The following is a 21,928-nucleotide window of genomic DNA, read 5'->3' as shown; positions in this document are numbered from 1 at the left end:
TATCCTCATTTCCTCTCATTCATTCACAATATCTGACCAGTAGGCCGTCACAACAGTGTAACAAAGGGGGGTCACAAGCCGACCTGAGCTGCCTCATTAATATGCGGCCTGTTCAGATAAAGCCTCTCTGTGGGTTATAATAATGGCTCAGTGTTTCTGAGTGTGTGGACGTTGCCCCCCTCAGTCCACTTTGTAGGGGAAGTGACTGGATTACACTCTAATCCCATTATGATGCTGCTGCTGCTGCTATGTGAAGGATTAGAAACGAAAGGCTCGAGCTCCAGGACCGGATCAACGGCAAACGGTGTGACTATAACTACCAAAACAGATACACACACACACACACACACTCACACAGATGGATCGTGTAATCAGTGTGGCTGACACTGAGACTCACCGATCAGGGAGGACACGTGTCTTCATCTGTCACCTGAGGAAACACCGACATGGTAAGTTTGTTTGTTTGTTTTGATGTTTTTGTGGCTCTCAGCAGTCTCCAGATGGACAAGCAGTCAAACAGCTGACGGATGGGGACGTGAAGGAGGCGGCCAACTTTGGTGTCAGCTTAATTAAACAGTAAATTCAAAATATGAAACAGCAGGAGGAAACGAAGCCAGTATGGAGTTTATGAAGTTTGCCAACCAATAAAATCCTAAAAACAAGAACACTATTCAGTTATTATCAACTGTTATAAATAAAAAGACACATTTTCAAAATGATTTAGAAAATTTATTAAACTTTTTGGAAAAAGTGGGAAATTATCAAATATTTAAAATCATCTTTTTGTGGTTCCTTGATTTTCATAATATTGGTTTCTCAAAACAAACACACATGCTAACATCCCACAACACCCCCCCCCCCTTCTTTAAATCATGAGATAGATATCTTAATAAAAATGAAATTGCCACACAAATTCAAGGCCTTGAAGATGCCCCTTTGGGGTTTTTTTGTTTATTTTGTTGCGCTTGATTTGAAATAAAAAAGTCACATTTAGCTGAACACGCCCGGGGCACAGGATAGCCTCGCTGTTATGTTGCACGCCCCCACATGTCGAGATAGTCCTGGTTGCAGCAGCCGTGGGTTCAAATCCGACATCGGTCCTCTGCTGCAGGTCATCCTCCACTCTCTCTCCTCCCAACATTTCCTGTAGTGTTGTGGTACTTGAACTTGGTCTCAAGACTGGTCTGGAGACCACTTTCTGAAAGTCTTGTCTCAGACTGGGCGGACTCTGTATTTTAAATCAAGACCGGTCAAGACCACCACTGAGAGACTATTTTTCCAAGATAAGAAGGAAAACACCTCTTTGATGATTTTTCAGAGCTATTAAAGGTCCTGGTCTTGACTTGGTCTTGATCCCTAAATGTCTTGGCCTTGTCTCGGCCTCTGAGCACTCAGGTCTCAGGTGAGTCCTGGTCTTGGTCAATGTGGTCTAAGTCCGACCACAAAGTTTCAAGTGGTGGTTTAGAAATAGCTTTTAAAGTAGTATAGCATTTCAAACAGATTTTATTTTGGCGGGGTGCTGTATGCCTTTACTTAAGTCAACAATAGACGCAGCAGGAAATCAGGGAGAGAGAGAGAACGGGGAAAGGCATGCGGAACAGGAGGTGCAGGCCGGATTTGAGCCCTGGTTGCCAACTTGGAGGACTTACAGCCTCCGTACATGTGGGGCAACATAACCGCTAGGCCGTCGCCCCCCCCCCCCTCCCCCCCATGTGGTGTTCATAAAATTATGAAATAAAGTCAACATGGCGTCTCATATCAGCTTCTCTGCAGCATCACAACGTTGCTGATTTTGTATTTTTCTGAGAAACTTAAAGTTGGTTTAATTTGTGAACAAAAGGTAGAGGCAGGAGAGTCAGCTTTATTTTGTAAAATTAGGCAGAAGGCTTCAGTGAAACAAAGGAAGATTGCATTTAAAAAAAAGCATGTAAGTTATTCCTCCATCCTCACTTCCTTTGCTTCAGGCGGTTTTATTCCATCACTGATTTTAATTAAAAAATACAAAAAAAAAATGCTCACAAGCTACTTTTTTAGTGTTTCTAGTTTCTGAACATAAAAGGAAAACTCTTTTAAGCTCCTCTGTTGTTTTTTTAAAGTTGCTGAATGAATCATTTTCTCTCTCAATAAAACAGAAAACTAACATCCTTAACATTCATTCTCTCTCACAGGAGTCTGCTGCTGAACGGTGTGTGTGTGTGTGTGTGTGTGTGTGTGTGTGTGTGTGTGTGTGTGTGTTTTTTCTGAACTCAGCTGCTGCAGAGATGATCTGATTTTGGTGAAATGAGGAGAGATGAGGGAATGATTAACCTGTGTGTGTGTGTGTGTGTGTGTGTCACTGTGACTGTGACTGTTCCAGTGTGTGTGTGTGTGTGTGTGTGTGTGTGTGTGTGTTCCAGTGTGTGTGTGTGTGTGTGTCACTGTGACTGTGACTGTTCCAGTGTGTGTGTGTACCTGACAGGAGGCGAAGGTCTGAATGAGGGACAGAGATCACTTAAACAAAGACAGCCGAGCATCTGAGTCAGACAGACGGACGAGAGACGACATGCAGGACCTCCGCCTGTAACAGAGTCTATTCTGCTGCACTGTTGTTAGAATTAAGTAGGTTATTATGCAACAAGCGGTGTATCAAACTCAGAGGATTGAAAAGCATTTGTTCTAAAAGGTGTTTTTTGTTTTTTTTGGCTCGCTTTAGTCTGAAAAGCAGCCAGCAGATTTTAAAGTGCCTGAACAACAGCTGTGATTATGTCAAGGTCTGAGGAGGCAGTTTGAGTCTGATACAGCAGGGACACTTTTTCTTTTTTTCTGTGTGTGCGTGTGTGTGTGTGTGTGTGCAGGAGAAATAGGAACAGGTTCACCAGTGCAGGATATCCATACAAGCTGATCTTCATCCTCCACCTCCTCATCCTCATCAACTCCACGCTCCTGCAGCAAAGATTCAAAATCGTCAAGTTGTCCAGCGTCTGACTCCTCTCCAGGATTTTTAAGGTAATGCATGAAAGCCAGCTGCATCTGTGTGTGTGTGTGTGTGTGTGTGTGTGTGTGTGTGTGCGTCAGATTTTCACATATTTCCATCTCATGAGGATGTGAAATGTTTCTGTGTGTAAGAAGTAGAAACAAACACTTTGAATTAAAGCTTAAAGAACGCTGGGTGTTTTTGGCATCTGGTAATCAGCACGTGTACTTCATCATCTTTATTTGACTGCAGCTTTTATTTGTTGGCTCTTGGGTGTTTCTAAATGCAGGCAAGGTGACGGAGACTTTGCGGTTTGATGCTCTAGATCTGTGGAATAATTTACCTGTTAAAATCAGAGCTGCTCAATGCATTAAAGATTTTAAATCACCTCTTTATTCCGGCTTTTGATGTAGAGTTGAGGAAATTGATGTAGACATTTTGACTTTTAAATCATGCTCCTATTTATTGTGTTTTTATTCTTAATTTTTTCATGAGTCCTTTTATATCGTGTTTTAAAGCTGCACAGCACTTTGGGTAACTTGGCTTTGTTTTAAATATGCTATAGGCTATAAAGGAACTTTGACTTGACTTCGCTGCACAGGCAAATTAACCAGAGTTAACCGGAAAGACTGATTTTCATCTGTAGTCCCTTTTCAGGCAGGAGATGAAAACACATTTCAAATTCTTCATGATTTAAACCTCTAAAAAACACATCTAAAAGTTAAACTTTCAGGTCATTAAATGTCTTGATTTTTACACCCAGGTGTCGTAAAGAGGTCGCAGTGGGAAATAAATACGGATGTGCAGACTGGTAATTTGCAGTAATTAATTTAACCTGCGAGTCTGCAATATTTCATGAAGCCCCCTGAAGTCCTAACAAGACAAACTAAACATCACCTTGTGAGCACGGGTCATTAACTTGGCGGGAACAACAAGTTATTATCTCGATGGCACGAGTTAGATGATGACTCGTGTGCACGAGATGATTGTGATGTGTACACATTATAATAAGTAACGAGGGCGCACAATTATTATCTGGTGCAGACGATGTCATTATGTTGTATGCTGAAGTTGTTGGGGTGTGTGTGTGTGTGTGTGTGTGTGTGTGTGTGTGTGTTTACAGGTGTTATGGTCTTGTTTTTTTCTGAGATGTTTGACCTGTGACCTGCAGAGGGCCTGCAGATGTAAACTAGCTTTAAGTTAACTCTGGTACTCTGCATGCACGCTTATGTTTCATGATGTACACGATGCCGTTACAAATAAAGTTAAATTATTTAAATATTATTATTTTAAAGGTTTATTTTGGGGCTTTTTTATGGCTTTATTGAAGAGATAGGACGGTGGATAGAGTCAGGGAGAGGGGAATGACATGCGGGAAAGGATCCACAGGTCGGATTTGAACCGGGGGCCGCCCGCTTGTAGGACAACAACCAGTGGTGCAGCATACTACAAATGTTGTCAATCAGCCTTTGGTGTGACTGTAACTGTAGTTTAATGTTATCTGGGTCAGTGTTGGATGGATGGACTTTGTCACACACAGACCGTGCTGCCCCAAATATTTATCTCACACACTGATTTTAAACTCTGGTCCCGCCTCTGACACTGCAAAAAGCCAATCAGAGTCTTTGGGTTTTTGGGCTGGCACCTCAGGGGGCCAATCAGATTTAAAAGGGCCCAATGCCACCCCTCTGGCCACACCCCTTTTTGAGATAAACACATTTATAAAAATGACTGTGTTGTGTGTTTTGCAGGAGCTGATTTCACCGGGTGGTCTTCTCTCGTCTCCGGGGTCAGCGCCATGGCGTCAGCAGCTCTGGAGCTGATGGGCTTCTTCCTGGGCCTGCTGGGCATGCTGGGAACTCTGGTTGCCACGGTGCTTCCATACTGGCAGATATCGGCCCACATTGGCTCCAACATCGTCACGGCCGTCGCCAGCATGAGAGGCCTGTGGATGGAGTGCGTCTACCAGAGCACGGGCGCTTTTCAGTGCGAGACCTACAACTCCATGCTGGCCCTGCCCTCCGACCTCCAGACGTCCCGTGCCCTCATGGTCATCTCCATCGTGCTGTCCATCCTCGCCATCGCCATATCGGTCCTGGGGATGCAGTGCACGCTCTGCTTAGAGGGAACGGGCACGGTTAAGAATCGCGTGGCGGGCACCGGCGGGGGGTTGTTCCTCGCCGCCGGCTTCATGGCGCTCATACCCGTGGCGTGGACCACTCACGAGGTCGTCCAGACCTTCTACAGGCCCAATCTTCCCGCCAGCATGAAGTTCGAGCTGGGGGAGTGTCTGTACGTCGGCCTGGCGTCGTCGCTCATCACCATGCTCGGGGGAGGGATGCTGTGCGTGTCGTGCTGCGAGGAGCAGGACGGAGGACGCGCGAGGCGTCAAGGCGGAGGATATCCGTATCCGATACCAGGCGGCGGCGTGCCCGGCCCGGGGGTACGGACAACCTCACAGACGTACCGAAACCCCACCCTGCAGGTCGGGGGCGTCCACGCGGCCAGCAGGGGGCAGACGCTCGTCCGCAGTAACACAGGAAGCTCACAGTCGAGCACGCAGGCCGTACAGGGAGCCAAGAAGCCCGCTGCGGCAGGATATGACATCACAGGATACGTCTGAGGGGTACGTTCGCTCCATCAAATGTGGCTCCATGACGTTTGAGGTTAAATGTTGGAACTGTATGCTTAATGGAGGAAACCATGGCAACTGTATCCTGAGAATCTGGTGATGGGACGACGTGTACAGCGGCCTTTCTTTCTGTTCCCTGTGGAGGATCCGATTGACAACCTCAACAAGTTTAAACTGGAACAAAGTGTTTTACATATTTGTCTTTGTTTAACCGTGTCACGCTCTTCCAATACCTCAATAGCGACTCCTCTACAACAAAGACGTGTCATATCGATGAGCAGACTATATGAGAACATTTTGTAAAGTCGGATTTTCATGGTTCCAGATTTTTTAAACTTTGATTCAGGCTATCTAAAAATCTACTAATATCGATACCAGATACAGAAACAGAAATAATAACCCTAGGCACCCAATATCCACTAGTTCTTGGGGGCAAAAAAATGCTGTCTGTTTAAATTGAATAAGTATTTTGCCAATGTCTTTGTGCTCTCTCTCCTTCTCTCGTTGTAGCTTCATAAAAGCTGCCATACATTTTCGGTACTGTCGATCATAAATTTTTTTATATAAGATTTTATCATTTTAAAACGTGGTGTCAAGTAATCGAACATGTTGACATCCTTATTGTCTGTCTTTTCAAAAACCAGGAGGTTTGTGTTTGAACATGACTCAAATTGTTTGTGTGTCAAATATGAATTGGAGGGTTGGTCCCGTTTTCAAAATGTTTTTTGAAGGTCACAAACTATGCAAACTACACTTCACTAATATGTGTCACTAGTCTGTCTTTAAGCTCCCCGATTATGATTAAAGTCCATCCTCTCCGTCTTCTGCCTGCTCCACTTTTCAGAAAATGTGTGCTCAAACAGGCCGTTTGGAGATTTTCCCTTCATGACATCACAAATGGCAGTAGCCCCTCCCCCAGGTGGGTGACACTCCCACAGCTAGGTGTTTGTTCTGCCCTCTGAGTCTGCCTTCTCACCGTAAACAATAGGACATGGAGCGAGAAAGCACCGAGTAACACCCAAGCCCTTCCAGAGAGGGGGCGTGGTCAGACACAGCTCATTTACATATTTAAAGGTACAGACACAGAAACAGCCTGTTCTGAGCAGTGCTGAAATAGAGGAGTTTATAGACATGATCAAATACAGGATCAGAGTGGATTTAGAACAAGAAACTTCACACACATGTTTTGAGGAGCTCTGAGACTTATTTAAACTGAAGAAGAAGAGGAGGATATGTGACCTTTAACCCCCAGGTTCACCTCCACCCGTGGCCCCCCTCCGCATGTCATTCCCCGCTCTCTCTCCCTGGTTTCCGACTCTATCCACTGTCCTCTCTCTCCCTGGTTTCCGACTCTATCCACTGTCCTCTCTCTGCATTAAAGGCACAAAAAGCCCAAAATAAATCTTTAAAAAAAAAAAACTCTTATTGACTGAAAGATAAATCACAGGACTGTCAACATGAACTGTCTTCAGATCAATTTTCCTGAAAAAATCCTGATACAGGAGTTTCTTAGCTGTTTTCATATTAATTGATCTTGTGCCTTATCATATTCACCATCCTGTGATCATGTTTTGAATATCTTTGTTTAATACTAGTCTTATATTTGCTGGCAGCCTTTTGAAAAATGTTGGTTCGGCAGGACTTAACTTTTGTTATTATTGTATTTCTACACCTGGTCAGCGGTGTAAAGATCACTTGTTTTACTTTTTTGTACCAGAATATAGCAGACATGTTTATCTTTATGGACCCCAAAATGAAAATAAAGAATGAATTAAACTCTTGCAGCGTGACATTTACAAGTTGAACTTCTTGCACAGGCGTCATTTCTCGATCAGATCGACGCTCAAGTCGAAGCTTTTCGTTCTTATTTTTGTTGAATCGTCCTTAAGTTGATTCTTCATGTTTTGTGCTTCACATCACCTGAAGATCAGAACAAAGCATGACATGTTTGTTGTTTGTTTCTTGTTTTGAAATAAATGAACACTTTTCTTATTAATGTTGTTCAAGTTTTGTACATTTTTCTTTTGCAATAACACACACAATGAATGCTAAACACTATTGTCCACTTACTACTGTCCTCCCTCGTCTCTCCCTGTGATTCTAGTCACACACCACTTCCTCCAGACCCTTTAAAGACGTAACCGTCAAGATTTTAAATCCTAAATTTCAAACATGTTTGATATAAATCGAGGCATCCCCGATGATCTCAGAGCAGATCGGGGACGTCTTTGCATGACTCACACTACGATATAATCTGGGCAGATAATCGTCTCTGAGCAGCCTCGAGTCGGGAGCGACCCTGCGATTATCGGGAAGGAGGAATTGGACCTCAAATCAGCCCGATTTCCTGCAGTCTGAGTCAGGCTTTAGAGCCTCATGCGAGACGACCTCGGCCTGCTTCCAAAGGTACAGTTAAACAGGCGATCAGGCCGCTCAATAAATATTTAAAATGACTTCTTTTTCAAGGTGGGAAAGTTTCATACTGTTGCTTTAAAGTAAAACCACAAAGTCTCTGATACTCAAGGGCTCTCGTTGTCGAGCAGTTGTGAAGAGATTAAAAGACTGTTGGTGATGAAGATGAGTCTCTTTTGGTGTTTTCACAGGCAGGAATGAGAAAAAGATCACAGCCCTGAACTGAGGGCAAACAGAAGAATCGACAAAAACAAACCAAAACAAACAGAGCAGAACTACTTTAGACCGATCAATACGCAGTTTCAGTTTGACTTACAGGTCGAGCGTGGGACTCAAACGTACACAGTACACTGGGTCAGTTCAGGAAGATTGTATTTGATGAGTCAAAGATTTATTGTTTGTCTTGTGTCACACGGAAATGTAGAGTACAGTTTCAATTTCAGTGGCACTTTTTTTGTGTTTTTATGACATAGAAATGTTTCAAATTGGAAGGCCTTTTTCTTTGCCAGGCTCCGTAAGATGATTTTAAAGAAACATGTGTGTGTTATGTTAAACTACGTCGCACACTTAATCAAACCTTCCCCCTGATATGGAACGATAACGAACAGGCTGCAGTTTTCAGACCAATGGTGTGGCGTTCACACGTGGTCAGGAGACTGGAATCCAGTCAGAAACTGAACTGGTTCAACCGTCATACATTTGACCGAGAGAACACCAGAGATAAGTGGACCATGGACACACACACACATCCACACACACACACACACACACACACTGTTTGATACTGTGGGAAAACAAAGACACAGTTTGAAAAACATACAGTAGAGATGATCCTAAAGGGTCTTTTGTTCACAGAGGCAGTCTGTGCAAGAAGAGACACGGCCAAAATGGCCAGAGGTTTGACAGTTTTCATAAACAAACTGTCCCCTCACAGACAGCTGATATAATTATGATTCCCATTTAAATACAAACAATTTAAAAAAAGAAAAGAAACTCCCCGTCGGGGAATCGAACCCCGGTCTTCCGCGTGACAGGCGGAGATACTGTCCACTATACTAACGAGGAAGGCGAAAATGTCATGTGATTTCATCGAACCAATCAACGGGCTCCGTTGTTCGGTGTTATACTGAGAAATGTATCCCTACAGATTAGTGCATGAACCTCACGGAAATGTTTTTTAAAAAAGGCCTACTTCTTATTTCTTGGGGCAGGTTAGTGATGACAAAATGTTTTAAGTTTGTGCTTATTGATAGTTAAGTGTCCTTGTTGTTCTGTATACTCGGGAGGCAAAAACAACATTTTAATAAGTCTGACTAAATATGACCAACAAACAGTGTTTGACTCTAAAGTGTCTGTGGAGGAAGTTTACGGGTGGATTAAAAAATACGACAGCGTAGATTTTAGTGTCTGTCACATTTTGACAGGGATGCATTTCTAGGCGTAACACCGGGATTTATAATATGAGTTTTTGTCGGAGAAGAAACTAAACTAACTCGTCTTGCGGACTCCGAGGGAAAGAACAAAGTTTACTTACATTAACGTCGTATTTCCTTTGCGACATTTCCTTGATTAAAAGCAAATATTAAGCAAACGGAGCTTTTTAAAACCGACCTAAAGTGACTACCGAGGAGAGTTGAAGTTAACTTTCCTAACAGTGTTCTCCGACACGAAGGACACAGAACCTTCTCATCTTGTCAAAGATCATAAGTTTACTTTCTTTAATGTTTAGTTTTGTATACAAAATAATAGTTTACTCCCCGTCGGGGAATCGAGAGCCGTGTATAGTAGTCCTTAACTTCCTTAACTTTCCCCATTCATTCTCTATGGTAGTCTTTCTTTGGATTGGATTGGTAGCTGGCATCCAAAAAGTTGCATTACTGCCATCTGCTGGATTTAATTATTACTCACATTCCTAAATCCTCCTCAACAAACCTGTTCTCAAGAGAGATTTAAACAAGCATCTTCGGCCTCTCCCTCTCTCTCCATTTCTGACATCATGTTATGTCTACATACTTTCTACATTTAATAACTACATGTTCAACTGTTTCTGCTGGATTGCATATCTCACAAAGACTGGATGAATGTTTTCCAATGATATGTAGAGTGCTATTTAAATTACTGTGACTGATTCTTAACCTGGACATTACGACCTCCTCTCTTCTGTTGCTCCTTCTGTATTTTACTTTATCTATTTCCCTCTGAATTCAGTATAAATGTCTTCCCTTTGTCTGATTGTTCCGATATTGTTGCCATTCCTGTGCGGCACAAGGCAGCTGCACAGTCAGCATACCTGCCACAACTCTTCCTCAAACTGCTTCCCACCCTCCTGCTGTGACTACCCCTCAGGAGGAGTCAATGAGCCAAACATTTTCCTTGGTCGGCTCTCCTTTCTCAGCCATTATGCTTTCCTGTTTTAAAGTAATTTGCTATGTCATTGGTCAAATGCTGTGAATGCATGCTAAAATTATTAAGGAGCCCACCTGATAGGTCACAGCATGTCAAGTGTGACTGTGTCATGTTAAAAATAATAATTGTTATTTCTTATGTCAGACTGCCTTTAGGGAGGTGTTTAATGTGATCAGAGTGAGAATGTTAGTTTAGTTTTTATCACTGTGTCTAATAAAATATCTAGAAGGAATTTCTCTTACTGTTTTTTCTTGATATTTATGGTGAAAATAAAATCAATCAATCAGTATTTGTAAAGCGCCAATTCATAGCAACTGTTGTCTATAGACGCTTTACAAAAGAGCATATGTGATAATATGCAGGAAGGATTTTTCCTTTGTGTTCCTCTCATTCCTGATGTCCACACCTCCTCGCCACTGAGGTGGAGGTCGGAGCAGGCCGTGCATGAATGAGGACAGCACAGTGTGATGGTGGAGGCTGGGCAAGGTGATCTCTCTAAATTTACTCGGGGACTGTTCTTGTACATTTCATTTTCATTCACATGATATCAATTTTATGTAACCTGAAGCATCTACAGCAGTAAAATACAACATGTACATAAAAGCAGCTGTAATATTGAAACAAAATAGATACTCTGATGATCTAAACTGATATGTGAACACTCATAAATACTGAACATTTCAATTTGGTGCTTTAACTTGTTTTGAGGTATTTTCAAACTGATTTATTTGACTGAAATTTGACTTGATATAGTCCTTTCATAAGTAACACTGCAACAGTATTTAGGGACCTTTTTATCTTTTACTTACAATTATTTAGAGGGTAACAGCTACTTATGGGAAAGATGTGAGACACTCAGTGTAGTCTTTTATGAAGAATTTGTTTATAGACATGACATAGTTTATTATAACTGTTACATTTAATAGTAACATTATTATAATCTTATCTTTCCTCGATTTGGTGGGGGGGGGGGGGGGGGGGGGGGGGAGGGGGGGTCGATCTGGATTCGAACCTGCTCAAACCTGAAGCGCCTCCGGTTCGTGGATTTGTCTTCTACGGCTACACGGCTGGCCTCCATGATTTGGTGCATTCACGGACTTATTATAAAGTCCGATATCTCGAGCGCTGTGGACCGAAATTGGAACTTTGTAATCACCCAAAGAACTCAGACTAATACACGAAGTAATGACATAAACGTTTTTAGTATATTCAGTATTTGAAGACTTGACTATTATAGACTTTGACATAGAGTTAAAATAATACAAATTAAAGTATTGTGCAATTCTACGGTGTTTTAAACTCCGACTCTGAATGACGCGTTCACAGATACGCGGTGTTCAGAAACACTGCTGAGATTAACTCCGAAAATTTAAATTCCTCAAAATAAACCAGAACAAAAAAGCAGCAACAATTAACAACAGTCTCATAAAACAATAAAGATGTTTCCGCCCGGTTTCGAACCGGGGACCTTTCGCGTGTGAGGCGAACGTGATAACCACTACACTACGGAAACTGAGTGAGCAAAATGGGTTCAGTAACAGTATGTAAATTGTGGTCTCTGAGTTATTGTACAAATAAACATGTTAGAAAATAGACTTGTTGCCAGATTATCACTCAGAGAAATCCTAAGGACTTACCTGTGGTTAACGAGTGTGCAGCTCCAAACACTGTGATCACTGATGATACTGGTGATTGGTTGGTGATGAAACATACTTATCAGTCTCTTTAGTGTGTGTGTAATTTTAAACTTTGCTTATTTTTAGTTCCTATTTATTTTCCCTGGGTTATAATTTATTGTTACTAAAGCAGCTCATGGAAAAACACGAGCTGGAGGCTCAGGAGGAGCAAATCAGAAGCAAAAAGGAATTCAAAGCCAAAAGTGACAGAGCTGCTGATGCTCAGGGCGCCAGCGCTCACTCAGACCTGATGAACTCATATCTGGAACTTTCAAAACAGAAATTCTCATTTATTTATAACATCCTCTAATATGAGTGACTGATCAGCACTGTGCTTGTACACCATGTTTGTTATTCAATAAAAAGATTTTGAAAAAAAAAACAGAAATTCTCTCTCAGACCATCTGCAAAGGAATTTGTTCCACAAAGTTCAAATCACCAGTTCAATCAGCTGCCAACAGGGGGCAGCGAAGCTTCTGTGCAAATGGAGGCACAAACGAAAGATTCAATCAAGATGTTAAATCCATCCAGTAAGCATCAGATCTGTCAACAGGAGACGACCTCAGGAAACCATTTCAAAACCTGGAAGAGTCCTAAACCCGGCTTGTATCAAGGATCAGAGTACTCACCACATACAGGAGCCCACCATGCATTAAACACAGGACAATAAAGCAGCAGTAAGTGTGATAGGGTTAGGGTCAGGGGTCACCACTATCAAGCACAAGAGGCCTTGGTGAAGGATCTGATCAGAAACAGCAGGACCGTGTTGTGAAAAAGTCACTGGTACACCAAACGACAATGGAGACAAGTTCAATCTCTGGCAGACCTCTTGGTGGAGATGGATTCAGGAATACTTATTACAGGAAAGACAACGATGGTCAAAGGAGACATCATCATTATGGTGGACTCCCCTCGTGGATCCTGGATGGATGAGGTCTGGTGCGGTCTTTAGCGGGAGCCTGAATAAAGACTGAAACTCTCTTTAAACACATCAAAGTGACCGAGTGAGAAAATCAAGAGAAGAGACTCGGACCCTCTCTGGGGAGCTGAGACTAATCCACGGCGGGCATTCCTTTTTACCACCACGAGTTGGAAATTACTTTTTCAGATTGCCACTCCAGAAACATTTTCCTGGTCACAAAACTCGTAAACAAAGCCGTGTGATGTCAGAATTATTTATGTTGAATCAGACAGAAGTCATAAAAACACCCTGACTGTTTGACCTCAGCGCTGACCACAGAGGATGTTCACTGTGTGGGTTTGTTTGTGGTTTTTTTAAACAGTCCGTGTTCCTCTTTGAGTTCTAAAAATCACACTGAAAGCTCATAGCCGTGATTCAAACAGAACCAGGAGACGTGGATTCCCCTTCTGGACTGTTGAGAAACTGTTCAGGGAACTCTTTCATTTTCCAGAAGTGTTCAGAGTCAAACAACAACTTCCTCTTCCTCTTCTTCTTCTTCTTCTTCTTCTTCTTCTGCTTACAAAAAAAGTAGAGAGTAAGTTAACAAAGTGGAGATGGCTACATTCTCAAATGTCTTACAGAGGCAGGGTATTGGTTTCAAACAACCTGGTAGCCTCTTTACTGTGGCACAGCCTGTTTGGATCCCCCATCGGGTCTGTTGGCTCAGATCCAGAGCAAAATGATCCATTTCTTCTGGACTGGTTTGCATTGGGTGCCACAGTGTGTTTTGTTTTTATCCAGAGAGGAGGAGGGTCAGGGCCTTGTCCACCTTCAGGTTACAGTTTGTTCAGAAGTTTCTAACAGGACCTTCTGACTTAGTGTGGAGGGGTGTGGCCAGCTGCATATTCAGGCGAGTTAATAACCTGGGACTGGATGCTGCTCTGTTTTTAACTGATTTAAAAATGTACTCAGCACTCTCTGACATCCAGGCCATGAGTTCTCTGTTGGGGGTCCGTTCTGCCAGACTGGTTCGGAGAAGCCTGGAGTTGTGGAAACAGAAGCTTTCTGCTAAGGAGAAGAGCCTGCTCCTATTTTACAGTGAGGGAGGGGTTCAACCTGACCCAACGGACATGTTCCCTGACCTCCACCTCAACCCGGGGTTCACAGAGCGCAGTGGTCCCCTCCTGACTGTGAGAGCCAATGAAACATTAAATCTGCACAGCGTGGACCAAAAGACTCTTTACAAAAAACTGTGTAAAAAACATGAACCAGAAGAACCTGGCTGATCGAGCTGTCTCAGTGTGGACCGACAGACTCAGGGGGCAGCTCCAAAAATGTTTATAAAATTCAGCAGGGAAGCCATCTGGTCCTGGTGATTTATTGTTTGGCATTTGATTTAGTGCTTTAAAATATTCACTGTAAACTGTTCAGACTTTAACCCTTTAAAGAACAGAAAGTTTCACTTCTCCAAAACGTTTTATTTTCATCATCATACGAGAGAACGCTTTCATCAACGAGGAAAGAGGAAGTGACTGTCTTTGTACGCTGATGACACACATGTGTATGTCAACACACACACACACACACACACACACACACACACACACACACACACACAGAGACACACACACACACACACGCACACACACACACACTCCCCCTCAGAGTATTTAAGCATGGCATTCGGGGACTTCTCGTCTCAGTCAGGATGGAGGAGAGTTACGTCCGTCTCGTGGAGCTGCTGGGCTTTGAGAAACGCTTCTTCCCGAGTCAGCACTACGTAAGAATGGCGTTCTTTGAAGTCGATGATATTAAAATTATTTAAATGTGATTGGTTAACGCGGGTCAACGTGCAGGTATACATGCTGATGGTGAAATGGAGCGACCTCTCAGAGAAGATCATCTACAGGACGTACCCCGAGTTCCACACCTTCCACGTGAGTCTGTTTATGCCTTCATAACGCCATCCCAGGGTGCCTCCCCAGGGCACCTTCACTGGTCGTTCTAACGGGCGTGTAATCTTCTTGTCTTTAAACGCCTCATTGGATCATGTATCTCTTTCAAAACAACACGATGGATTTGTAAATAAGAATAAAATGTTTTTAACATGTCGGTCCCTCGCTAAACCGGCGAGGACTTCTCTTGTCAGCGTTAGAAACGTCCTGTGTAGTTCTTCACAGCGCTCCAAGGTGGCGCTATGATCCTAAACCCGTTTTGACCTCCAGCCTTCCACGCCGGTCACCAGCAGACGGTGTTCAGACTTTAGGGCCAAACAGACCCGATGACTACAATGTCACCGGTCCCGGCTCTGGGCGTGGTCAGGCTGCGGCCTCATTTAAATACTCTGATTGGTCGGTCGGTGTGGTGATGTAAGAACTCGGATCCAGTGAGGAGGCCCCCCCAATCAGAGCCGTGTGGACCCAGACCGGATCGTCATGAACGCAGTGACATCATGACCTTCCTGAAGTCTCATGGCATTCTTTCTGTTGACAGAAATCCCTGAAGGAGATGTTTCCCATCGAGGCGGGTCAGATCGAGAAGAAGGACAGAATCATCCCCAAACTGCCAGGTACTGAAAACAACGTTTATATATTTATAACATGAGAGCGAGGTCTGTTTCTACATAATGCTGCGTGCTGCTGGGAGGAGGAAGTTGTGGTCATCACACACACGCCTACTTCTCTTTTTCAGAGAGGCAGGAAGTGAAGCAGCTCCAGCGAGATGAAATGTTTAGAGGATCTGAACGTCCAGAAACTAACTAAAAAACAAGACAAAGAAGAAGCTCCTTAAAAAGATCAAGCTGATGCTAAGCTAACGCTAACTTAATACTAAAAGGTTTATATTCGTCCAGAGGATGGCGCCATTTTCTCAGACACAGAAAGTCGGAGTAACATTTTATATTAAGGTGCTTGTAATAAGCATTAGAAATGTACTGACACTTGATATACCGTCATAAACATTAATAAGATGTTTATTAACATTAATAAGACTTCATGAGTATTAATTAAACTATAAGTTCATTTATGATTGGCTTGTAAGATATTAATTAACACAAAGAAACTTGTTTATAGACGACTTATCAACATTCATAAGATGTTTATTGACATTGATAAGACTTTATTAGGTTCATATTAATGCTTTATAAAGGTTAATAAATACTGTATTATGCACTTATTAAGAGTTGATAAAGCTCCTCTGCAGGAGCCCTAACCCTAACCCTATATTAACACTTATATAGTCTTATTTGTGTTAATAAGAATCTAATAAGGTCTTATAAGTGACTTATTACCTGTTATTAATGCTTATTACAAGCACCTTATTATAAAGTGTTACCAAAGTCGGTAATGTTTAGAAAAGTATTCAAGTTCAGGTATCAGACCAGATAAGGTATCCCCCACACACACACACACACACACGGCTGTTTTGGACGCCCCTCGGTTTGCCAGATATGAGAGCAGTTATCAGGTCAACAGGTGTTGCAGTGATGGAAGCGGTCAAGAGAAGTGGTTCAGATAGAAGTGATTGTACCCGACCTAAAAAGCCTCTGCATGTTTCTAATAAGCTCCACGAGCAGAAACGTGCTCAAACTAGGATCAATATTGGAGATGCTTTTGAAAAATGGAGAGAGGTTAGAACACAGAAAGGTTTACAGACCCATGCAGAGCTGGATAAACACTGAAGCTTCAGAGTCCACCACATGGTGACCTGAGTGAGCATGGACTCTAGAGTCTCTATCTTTGTTCCTGTTCAGACGTTACGAGACATTTCACAGAAACAGAAGTCAACATGAAAAACCTGAATTACAAAACAAAAAGAGAAGAAAGACAAAACCTCAGAGTTGAGGCAACGTCCAGGAGAGGAAGTGACCAGGAGCAACAGGCAGGCTCCGACATGTCATATATTCACTGTGTGTGTGTGTGTGTGTGTGTGTGTGTGTGTGTGTGTGTGTGTGTGTGTGTGTGTGTGTGTGTGTGTGTGTGCGTGTCTCTGTGTGTGTGTGTCCTCAGCTCCTCGGTGGTTGGACAGTGAGAAGTCGACAGAAACCCGACAGAGCACGCTCTCTGATTACTGCAGCTTGCTCATCAACCTGCGTCCTCACATCTCTCGCTGCAAACTCCTCACCGTCTTCTTCAGTGTCCGCCCGGAGGACGAGAACCCGCCGGCGCCGAACACGTGAGTAGCAGATAACCCAGTTTCTAATATGTCGCCGTTCTTTGACCTTAAACACTCTGTAACTCCTCCCCCTTCAGCCGTTTCAGAACAAGGGAGAGTCTCTCTTATAATAATAATAATACATTTAAATGAAAGGCGCCTTTCAAAACTCTCAAGAGATAAAAACAACAAAGCAACAACACAACAATAAAATTAACATTAAAAGCAAAAATGTACAGGATGTAGAGGAGTTTTGAGACCGGGTGGAGAATGATCAGACTCAGGCTGTATCCAAATTGCCAAGTACCTACTCAATCTGTCAGTAGTCAGTACCTACTATCTGCTGTATACTGTCTAGTACCTACTATCTGCTGTATACTGTTTAGTACCTACTATCTGCTGTATACTGTTTAGTACCTTCTATCTGCTGTATACTGTTCAGTACCTACTATCTGCTGTGTACTGTTCAGTACCTTCTATCTGCTGTTTACTGTTTAGTACCTACTATCTGCTGTATACTGTTTAGTACCTACTATCTGCTGTATACTGTTCAGTACCTACTATCTGCTGTATACTGTTCAGTACCTACTATCTGCTGTGTACTGTTCAGTACCTACTATCTGCTGTATACTGTTCAGTACCTACTATCTGCTGTGTACTGTTCAGTACCTACTATCTGCTGTATACTGTTCAGTACCTACTATCTGCTGTGTACTGTTCAGTACCTACTATCTGCTGTATACTGTTCAGTACCTACTATCTGCTGTGTACTGTTCAGTACCTTCTATCTGCTGTATACTGTTCAGTACCTACTATCTGCTGTATACTGTTTAGTACCTTCTATCTGCTGTATACTGTTTAGTACCTACTATCTGCTGTATACTGTTTAGTACCTTCTATCTGCTGTATACTGTTCAGTACCTTCTATCTGCTGTATACTGTTTAGTACCTTCTATCTGCTGTATACTGTTTAGTACCTTCTATCTGCTGTTTACTGTTCAGTACCTACTATCTGCTGTATACTGTTCAGTACCTTCTATCTGCTGTATACTGTTCAGTACCTACTATCTGCTGTATACTGTTTAGTACCTTCTATCTGCTGTATACTGTTCAGTACCTACTATCTGCTGTATACTGTTCAGTACCTACTATCTGCTGTATACTGTTCAGTACCTACTATCTGCTGTATACTGTTTAGTACCTACTATCTGCTGTTTACTGTTTAGTACCTTCTATCTGCTGTATACTGTTCAGTACCTACTATCTGCTGTATACTGTTTAGTACCTTCTATCTGCTGTATACTGTTCAGTACCTACTATCTGCTGTATACTGTTCAGTACCTACTATCTGCTGTATACTGTTCAGTACCTACTATCTGCTGTATACTGTTCAGTACCTACTATCTGCTGTATACTGTTTAGTACCTACTATCTGCTGTATACTGTTCAGTACCTTCTATCTGCTGTATACTGTTCAGTACCTACTATCTGCTGTATACTGTTTAGTACCTTCTATCTGCTGTATACTGTTTAGTACCTACTATCTGCTGTATACTGTTCAGTACCTACTATCTGCTGTATACTGTTTAGTACCTTCTATCTGCTGTATACTGTTCAGTACCTACTATCTGCTGTATACTGTTTAGTACCTACTATCTGCTGTTTACTGTTCAGTACCTACTATCTGCTGTATACTGTTTAGTACCTTCTATCTGCTGTTTACTGTTCAGTACCTACTATCTGCTATTTACTGTTCAGTACCTACTATCTGCTGTATACTGTTTAGTACCTTCTATCTGCTGTATACTGTTCAGTACCTACTATCTGCTGTATACTGTTTAGTACCTTCTATCTGCTGTTTACTGTTCAGTACCTACTATCTGCTGTATACTGTTCAGTACCTACTATCTGCTGTATACTGTTTAGTACCTTCTATCTGCTGTATACTGTTCAGTACCTACTATCTGCTGTATACTGTTTAGTACCTACTATCTGCTGTATACTGTTTAGTACCTTCTATCTGCTGTATACTGTTCAGTACCTACTATCTGCTGTATACTGTTTAGTACCTACTATCTGCTGTTTACTGTTCAGTACCTACTATCTGCTGTATACTGTTTAGTACCTTCTATCTGCTGTTTACTGTTCAGTACCTACTATCTGCTGTTTACTGTTTAGTACCTTCTATCTGCTGTATACTGTTTAGTACCTTCTATCTGCTGTATACTGTTTAGTACCTACTATCTGCTGTATACTGTTCAGTACCTACTATCTGCTGTATACTGTTTAGTACCTTCTATCTGCTGTATACTGTTCAGTACCTACTATCTGCTGTATACTGTTTAGTACCTACTATCTGCTGTTTACTGTTCAGTACCTACTATCTGCTGTATACTGTTTAGTACCTTCTATCTGCTGTTTACTGTTCAGTACCTACTATCTGCTGTTTACTGTTCAGTACCTACTATCTGCTGTATACTGTTTAGTACCTTCTATCTGCTGTATACTGTTCAGTACCTACTATCTGCTGTATACTGTTTAGTACCTTCTATCTGCTGTTTACTGTTCAGTACCTACTATCTGCTGTATACTGTTCAGTACCTACTATCTGCTGTATACTGTTTAGTACCTTCTATCTGCTGTATACTGTTCAGTACCTACTATCTGCTGTATACTGTTTAGTACCTACTATCTGCTGTATACTGTTCAGTACCTACTATCTGCTGTATACTGTTTAGTACCTACTGTTCAGTAGGCAGATATTTGTTCCTACTGAAAGTGACGTCATTTACGTTTCCCGAACTGGCCGCATTCACCCGTTTTCTTGTTTTTTTTGTTTAGCTTTATTCAAGAAGAGTAATGCTCATATACAGTCAGGTAAACAAAAAACAATATCATAATGTAAATCAAGTAAAAGATTAAATAATTAAATAACATACAGTACATAAAGAACAAATGAAAGACAGTAATATACAGAATATAAAATAAACCAATAAAGACACATTTAAATAGTGAAATCATTATTTAAATAGAGGGGGAAAGGTTTTATAATAATGCAGACATTTGTTATATTTTCTGTTGTTAATTTAAAGTAGTGATTTCAGTCGGGACTTGAACTCTAGATTAAAAATTGATTCAATTAATCCACGCTCGTTTGTTTTGATTTGGAGGCAGATGAGACGTGACGATTTAATTTCGCACTGCATTGTGGATAAAACACAATTCATTTCCTGAAAGCACGCATCCGATCCATACTGCATGAAACCAGGAAGTTAGTATCCATACTGAAATGTTCAGTATACTGAGGTGGACCCAAAAAATGACCACTGAATGACCACGAGGGTTCAGTCTGCTGAAACTCCTACTGAAAACTACTGACTACTGAACTGTGGATATTCAGAAAGGGCCTGTATGTTTAAAAAGATGTGTTTTCAGATAAGATTTGAAAATGGAGAGAGAGTGGATATTACAGATTTGTGGTGGGAGGGAGTTCCAGAGGTTGGGGAGGGGCAGAGCAGCTGAAGGCCCTGGACCCCCATGGTGGACAGGCGGGCGGTGCAGTGAGTTGAATGGAAGAAGACCTGAGAGTGCGCCACAGCCTGCGCCACGGCCTGTAGTTGTCATGGTAACAGTTGTCGTTGTCAATGAGGGGGGAGGAGCTTACAGCACTGTCAGTGTTTACAGCAGTGCAGTTGCACGCAGAGTCCTTCAGAGGGCGCCAAACTAAAGTCCTGAACTCTAACTTCGGATTTCTGACCCCTCAGCCTGAAGAGGAACGAGAACTTTGTGGAGTCCAGAGAGCTGGTGAGAGGCAACGCGTCAGGTGAGAGGATGTGTGACCTTTGACCTCTGATGTTAGTTTGGGGGTAACCTGCATCTTTTGACCGAGACGTTTACAAAGCTCTGTCTGACCTCGCAGAGATCTCGGGCCCCATCATCCTGGACACCTACAGAGTGGTCGCTGACTTCGAGAAGACGTCCAAACACGAGATCGCTCTGCACGCCGGAGACCAGGTGGAGATCGTGGAGAAGAATCAGAACGGTTGGTAAATCCCTCTGATCTTTAGGTTGACCTTTGACCTCTGAAGATGTGAGTCCAGGGTCAGCACAGAGCTTTGTGATTTCTGTGTTCTGATATGGCGGATGGCGTTGTGTTCAGGTTGGTGGTTCTGTCAGTGCGAGTCCAAACGGGGGTGGGTTCCTGCGGCGTACCTGGAGCCTCTGGACACACCTGAGGAGGCCGAGGAGGCGGAACCAAACTACGAAGGTGAGAACAGTGAATGTGTGACATCACAAGAACCTGAATCAGGATCTGTCACACCCCCCCCAGTCCAGAAACATCCCCCCCCCCCCCCCCCACAGTCCTGTGAGGGTCTGAACTCTGTTGTGTCCCTGCAGGAGAGCTGCACGTCGCCATCAAAGCCTACAAGGCGGAGCAGGAGGACGAGATCTCTCTGGAGCTCGGACAGACCATCGAGGTGATTCACAAGCTGCTGGACGGCTGGTGGGTCGTCAGGTATGAACTACACACACACACACACACACACACACACACACACACACACACACACACACACACAGATACCGGACCTGAGACCTAAACAAACGGGTCCCTGGACCTCTGATCTTTTTGTTGTACCTGGATTTAACAGGAAAGGAGACGAGACCGGCCATGTTCCGTCCATGTTTCTGCACAAGGCGGGAAAGAAGGAGATCTATGAAGCGGAGCGGCTGAACATACAGAGACAGAAACCCCCTCCTCGCAGGTACGCCTCCAATAAGAGTCTTAATGTTGA

The 21,928-nt window shown here is 42.8% G+C and overlaps 2 protein-coding genes and 2 non-coding genes across 8 annotated transcripts in view; 2 read left to right on the top strand and 2 right to left on the bottom strand.

Annotated features, from left to right (window-relative positions):
* The first annotated feature begins 237 nt into the window (after positions 1–237).
* On the top strand, positions 238–7,357 carry cldn2 (claudin 2). 5 transcript variants are annotated; one of them, XM_065963282.1, is made up of 4 exons: positions 238–449; positions 2,169–2,598; positions 2,835–2,985; positions 4,705–7,357. In XM_065963282.1, the coding sequence occupies exon 4, from the start codon at positions 4,752–4,754 to the stop codon at positions 5,574–5,576; it is 825 nt and encodes a 274-aa protein (XP_065819354.1). In that variant the 5' UTR covers positions 238–449; positions 2,169–2,598; positions 2,835–2,985; positions 4,705–4,751; the 3' UTR covers positions 5,577–7,357. The 5 variants fall into 5 exon arrangements, with proteins under 5 accessions (XP_065819354.1, XP_065819356.1, XP_065819355.1 ...); XM_065963284.1 differs by having other exon boundaries at positions 2,169–2,602; positions 2,838–2,985; XM_065963283.1 differs by having other exon boundaries at positions 2,169–2,662.
* Positions 7,358–8,990: 1,633 nt separating this feature from the next.
* Positions 8,991–9,062, bottom strand: trnad-guc (transfer RNA aspartic acid (anticodon GUC)). The gene has a single exon. It is a non-coding gene; the product is annotated as a tRNA-Asp (tRNA).
* A 2,781-nt stretch (positions 9,063–11,843) lies between these two features.
* On the bottom strand, positions 11,844–11,916 carry trnav-cac (transfer RNA valine (anticodon CAC)). The gene has a single exon. It is a non-coding gene; the product is annotated as a tRNA-Val (tRNA).
* Positions 11,917–14,611: 2,695 nt separating this feature from the next.
* Positions 14,612–21,928, top strand: part of ncf1 (neutrophil cytosolic factor 1) — an 8,365-nt gene continuing 1,048 nt past the window's right edge. Inside the window, exons 1-9 of the mRNA XM_020655503.3 lie at positions 14,612–14,760; positions 14,837–14,917; positions 15,474–15,549; positions 16,988–17,153; positions 20,897–20,955; positions 21,052–21,174; positions 21,292–21,399; positions 21,531–21,648; positions 21,785–21,898. Coding sequence (XP_020511159.1) covers positions 14,689–14,760; positions 14,837–14,917; positions 15,474–15,549; positions 16,988–17,153; positions 20,897–20,955; positions 21,052–21,174; positions 21,292–21,399; positions 21,531–21,648; positions 21,785–21,898 — 917 coding nt within the window. The 5' untranslated portion in view covers positions 14,612–14,688. The remainder of the gene's footprint in view (positions 14,761–14,836; positions 14,918–15,473; positions 15,550–16,987; positions 17,154–20,896; positions 20,956–21,051; positions 21,175–21,291; positions 21,400–21,530; positions 21,649–21,784; positions 21,899–21,928) is intronic.

Source organism: Labrus bergylta, chromosome 14, assembly GCF_963930695.1.
Source record: "Labrus bergylta chromosome 14, fLabBer1.1, whole genome shotgun sequence".
Lineage (NCBI taxonomy): Eukaryota > Metazoa > Chordata > Actinopteri > Labriformes > Labridae > Labrus > Labrus bergylta.
This window is presented reverse-complemented; position numbering and strand designations above follow the sequence as displayed.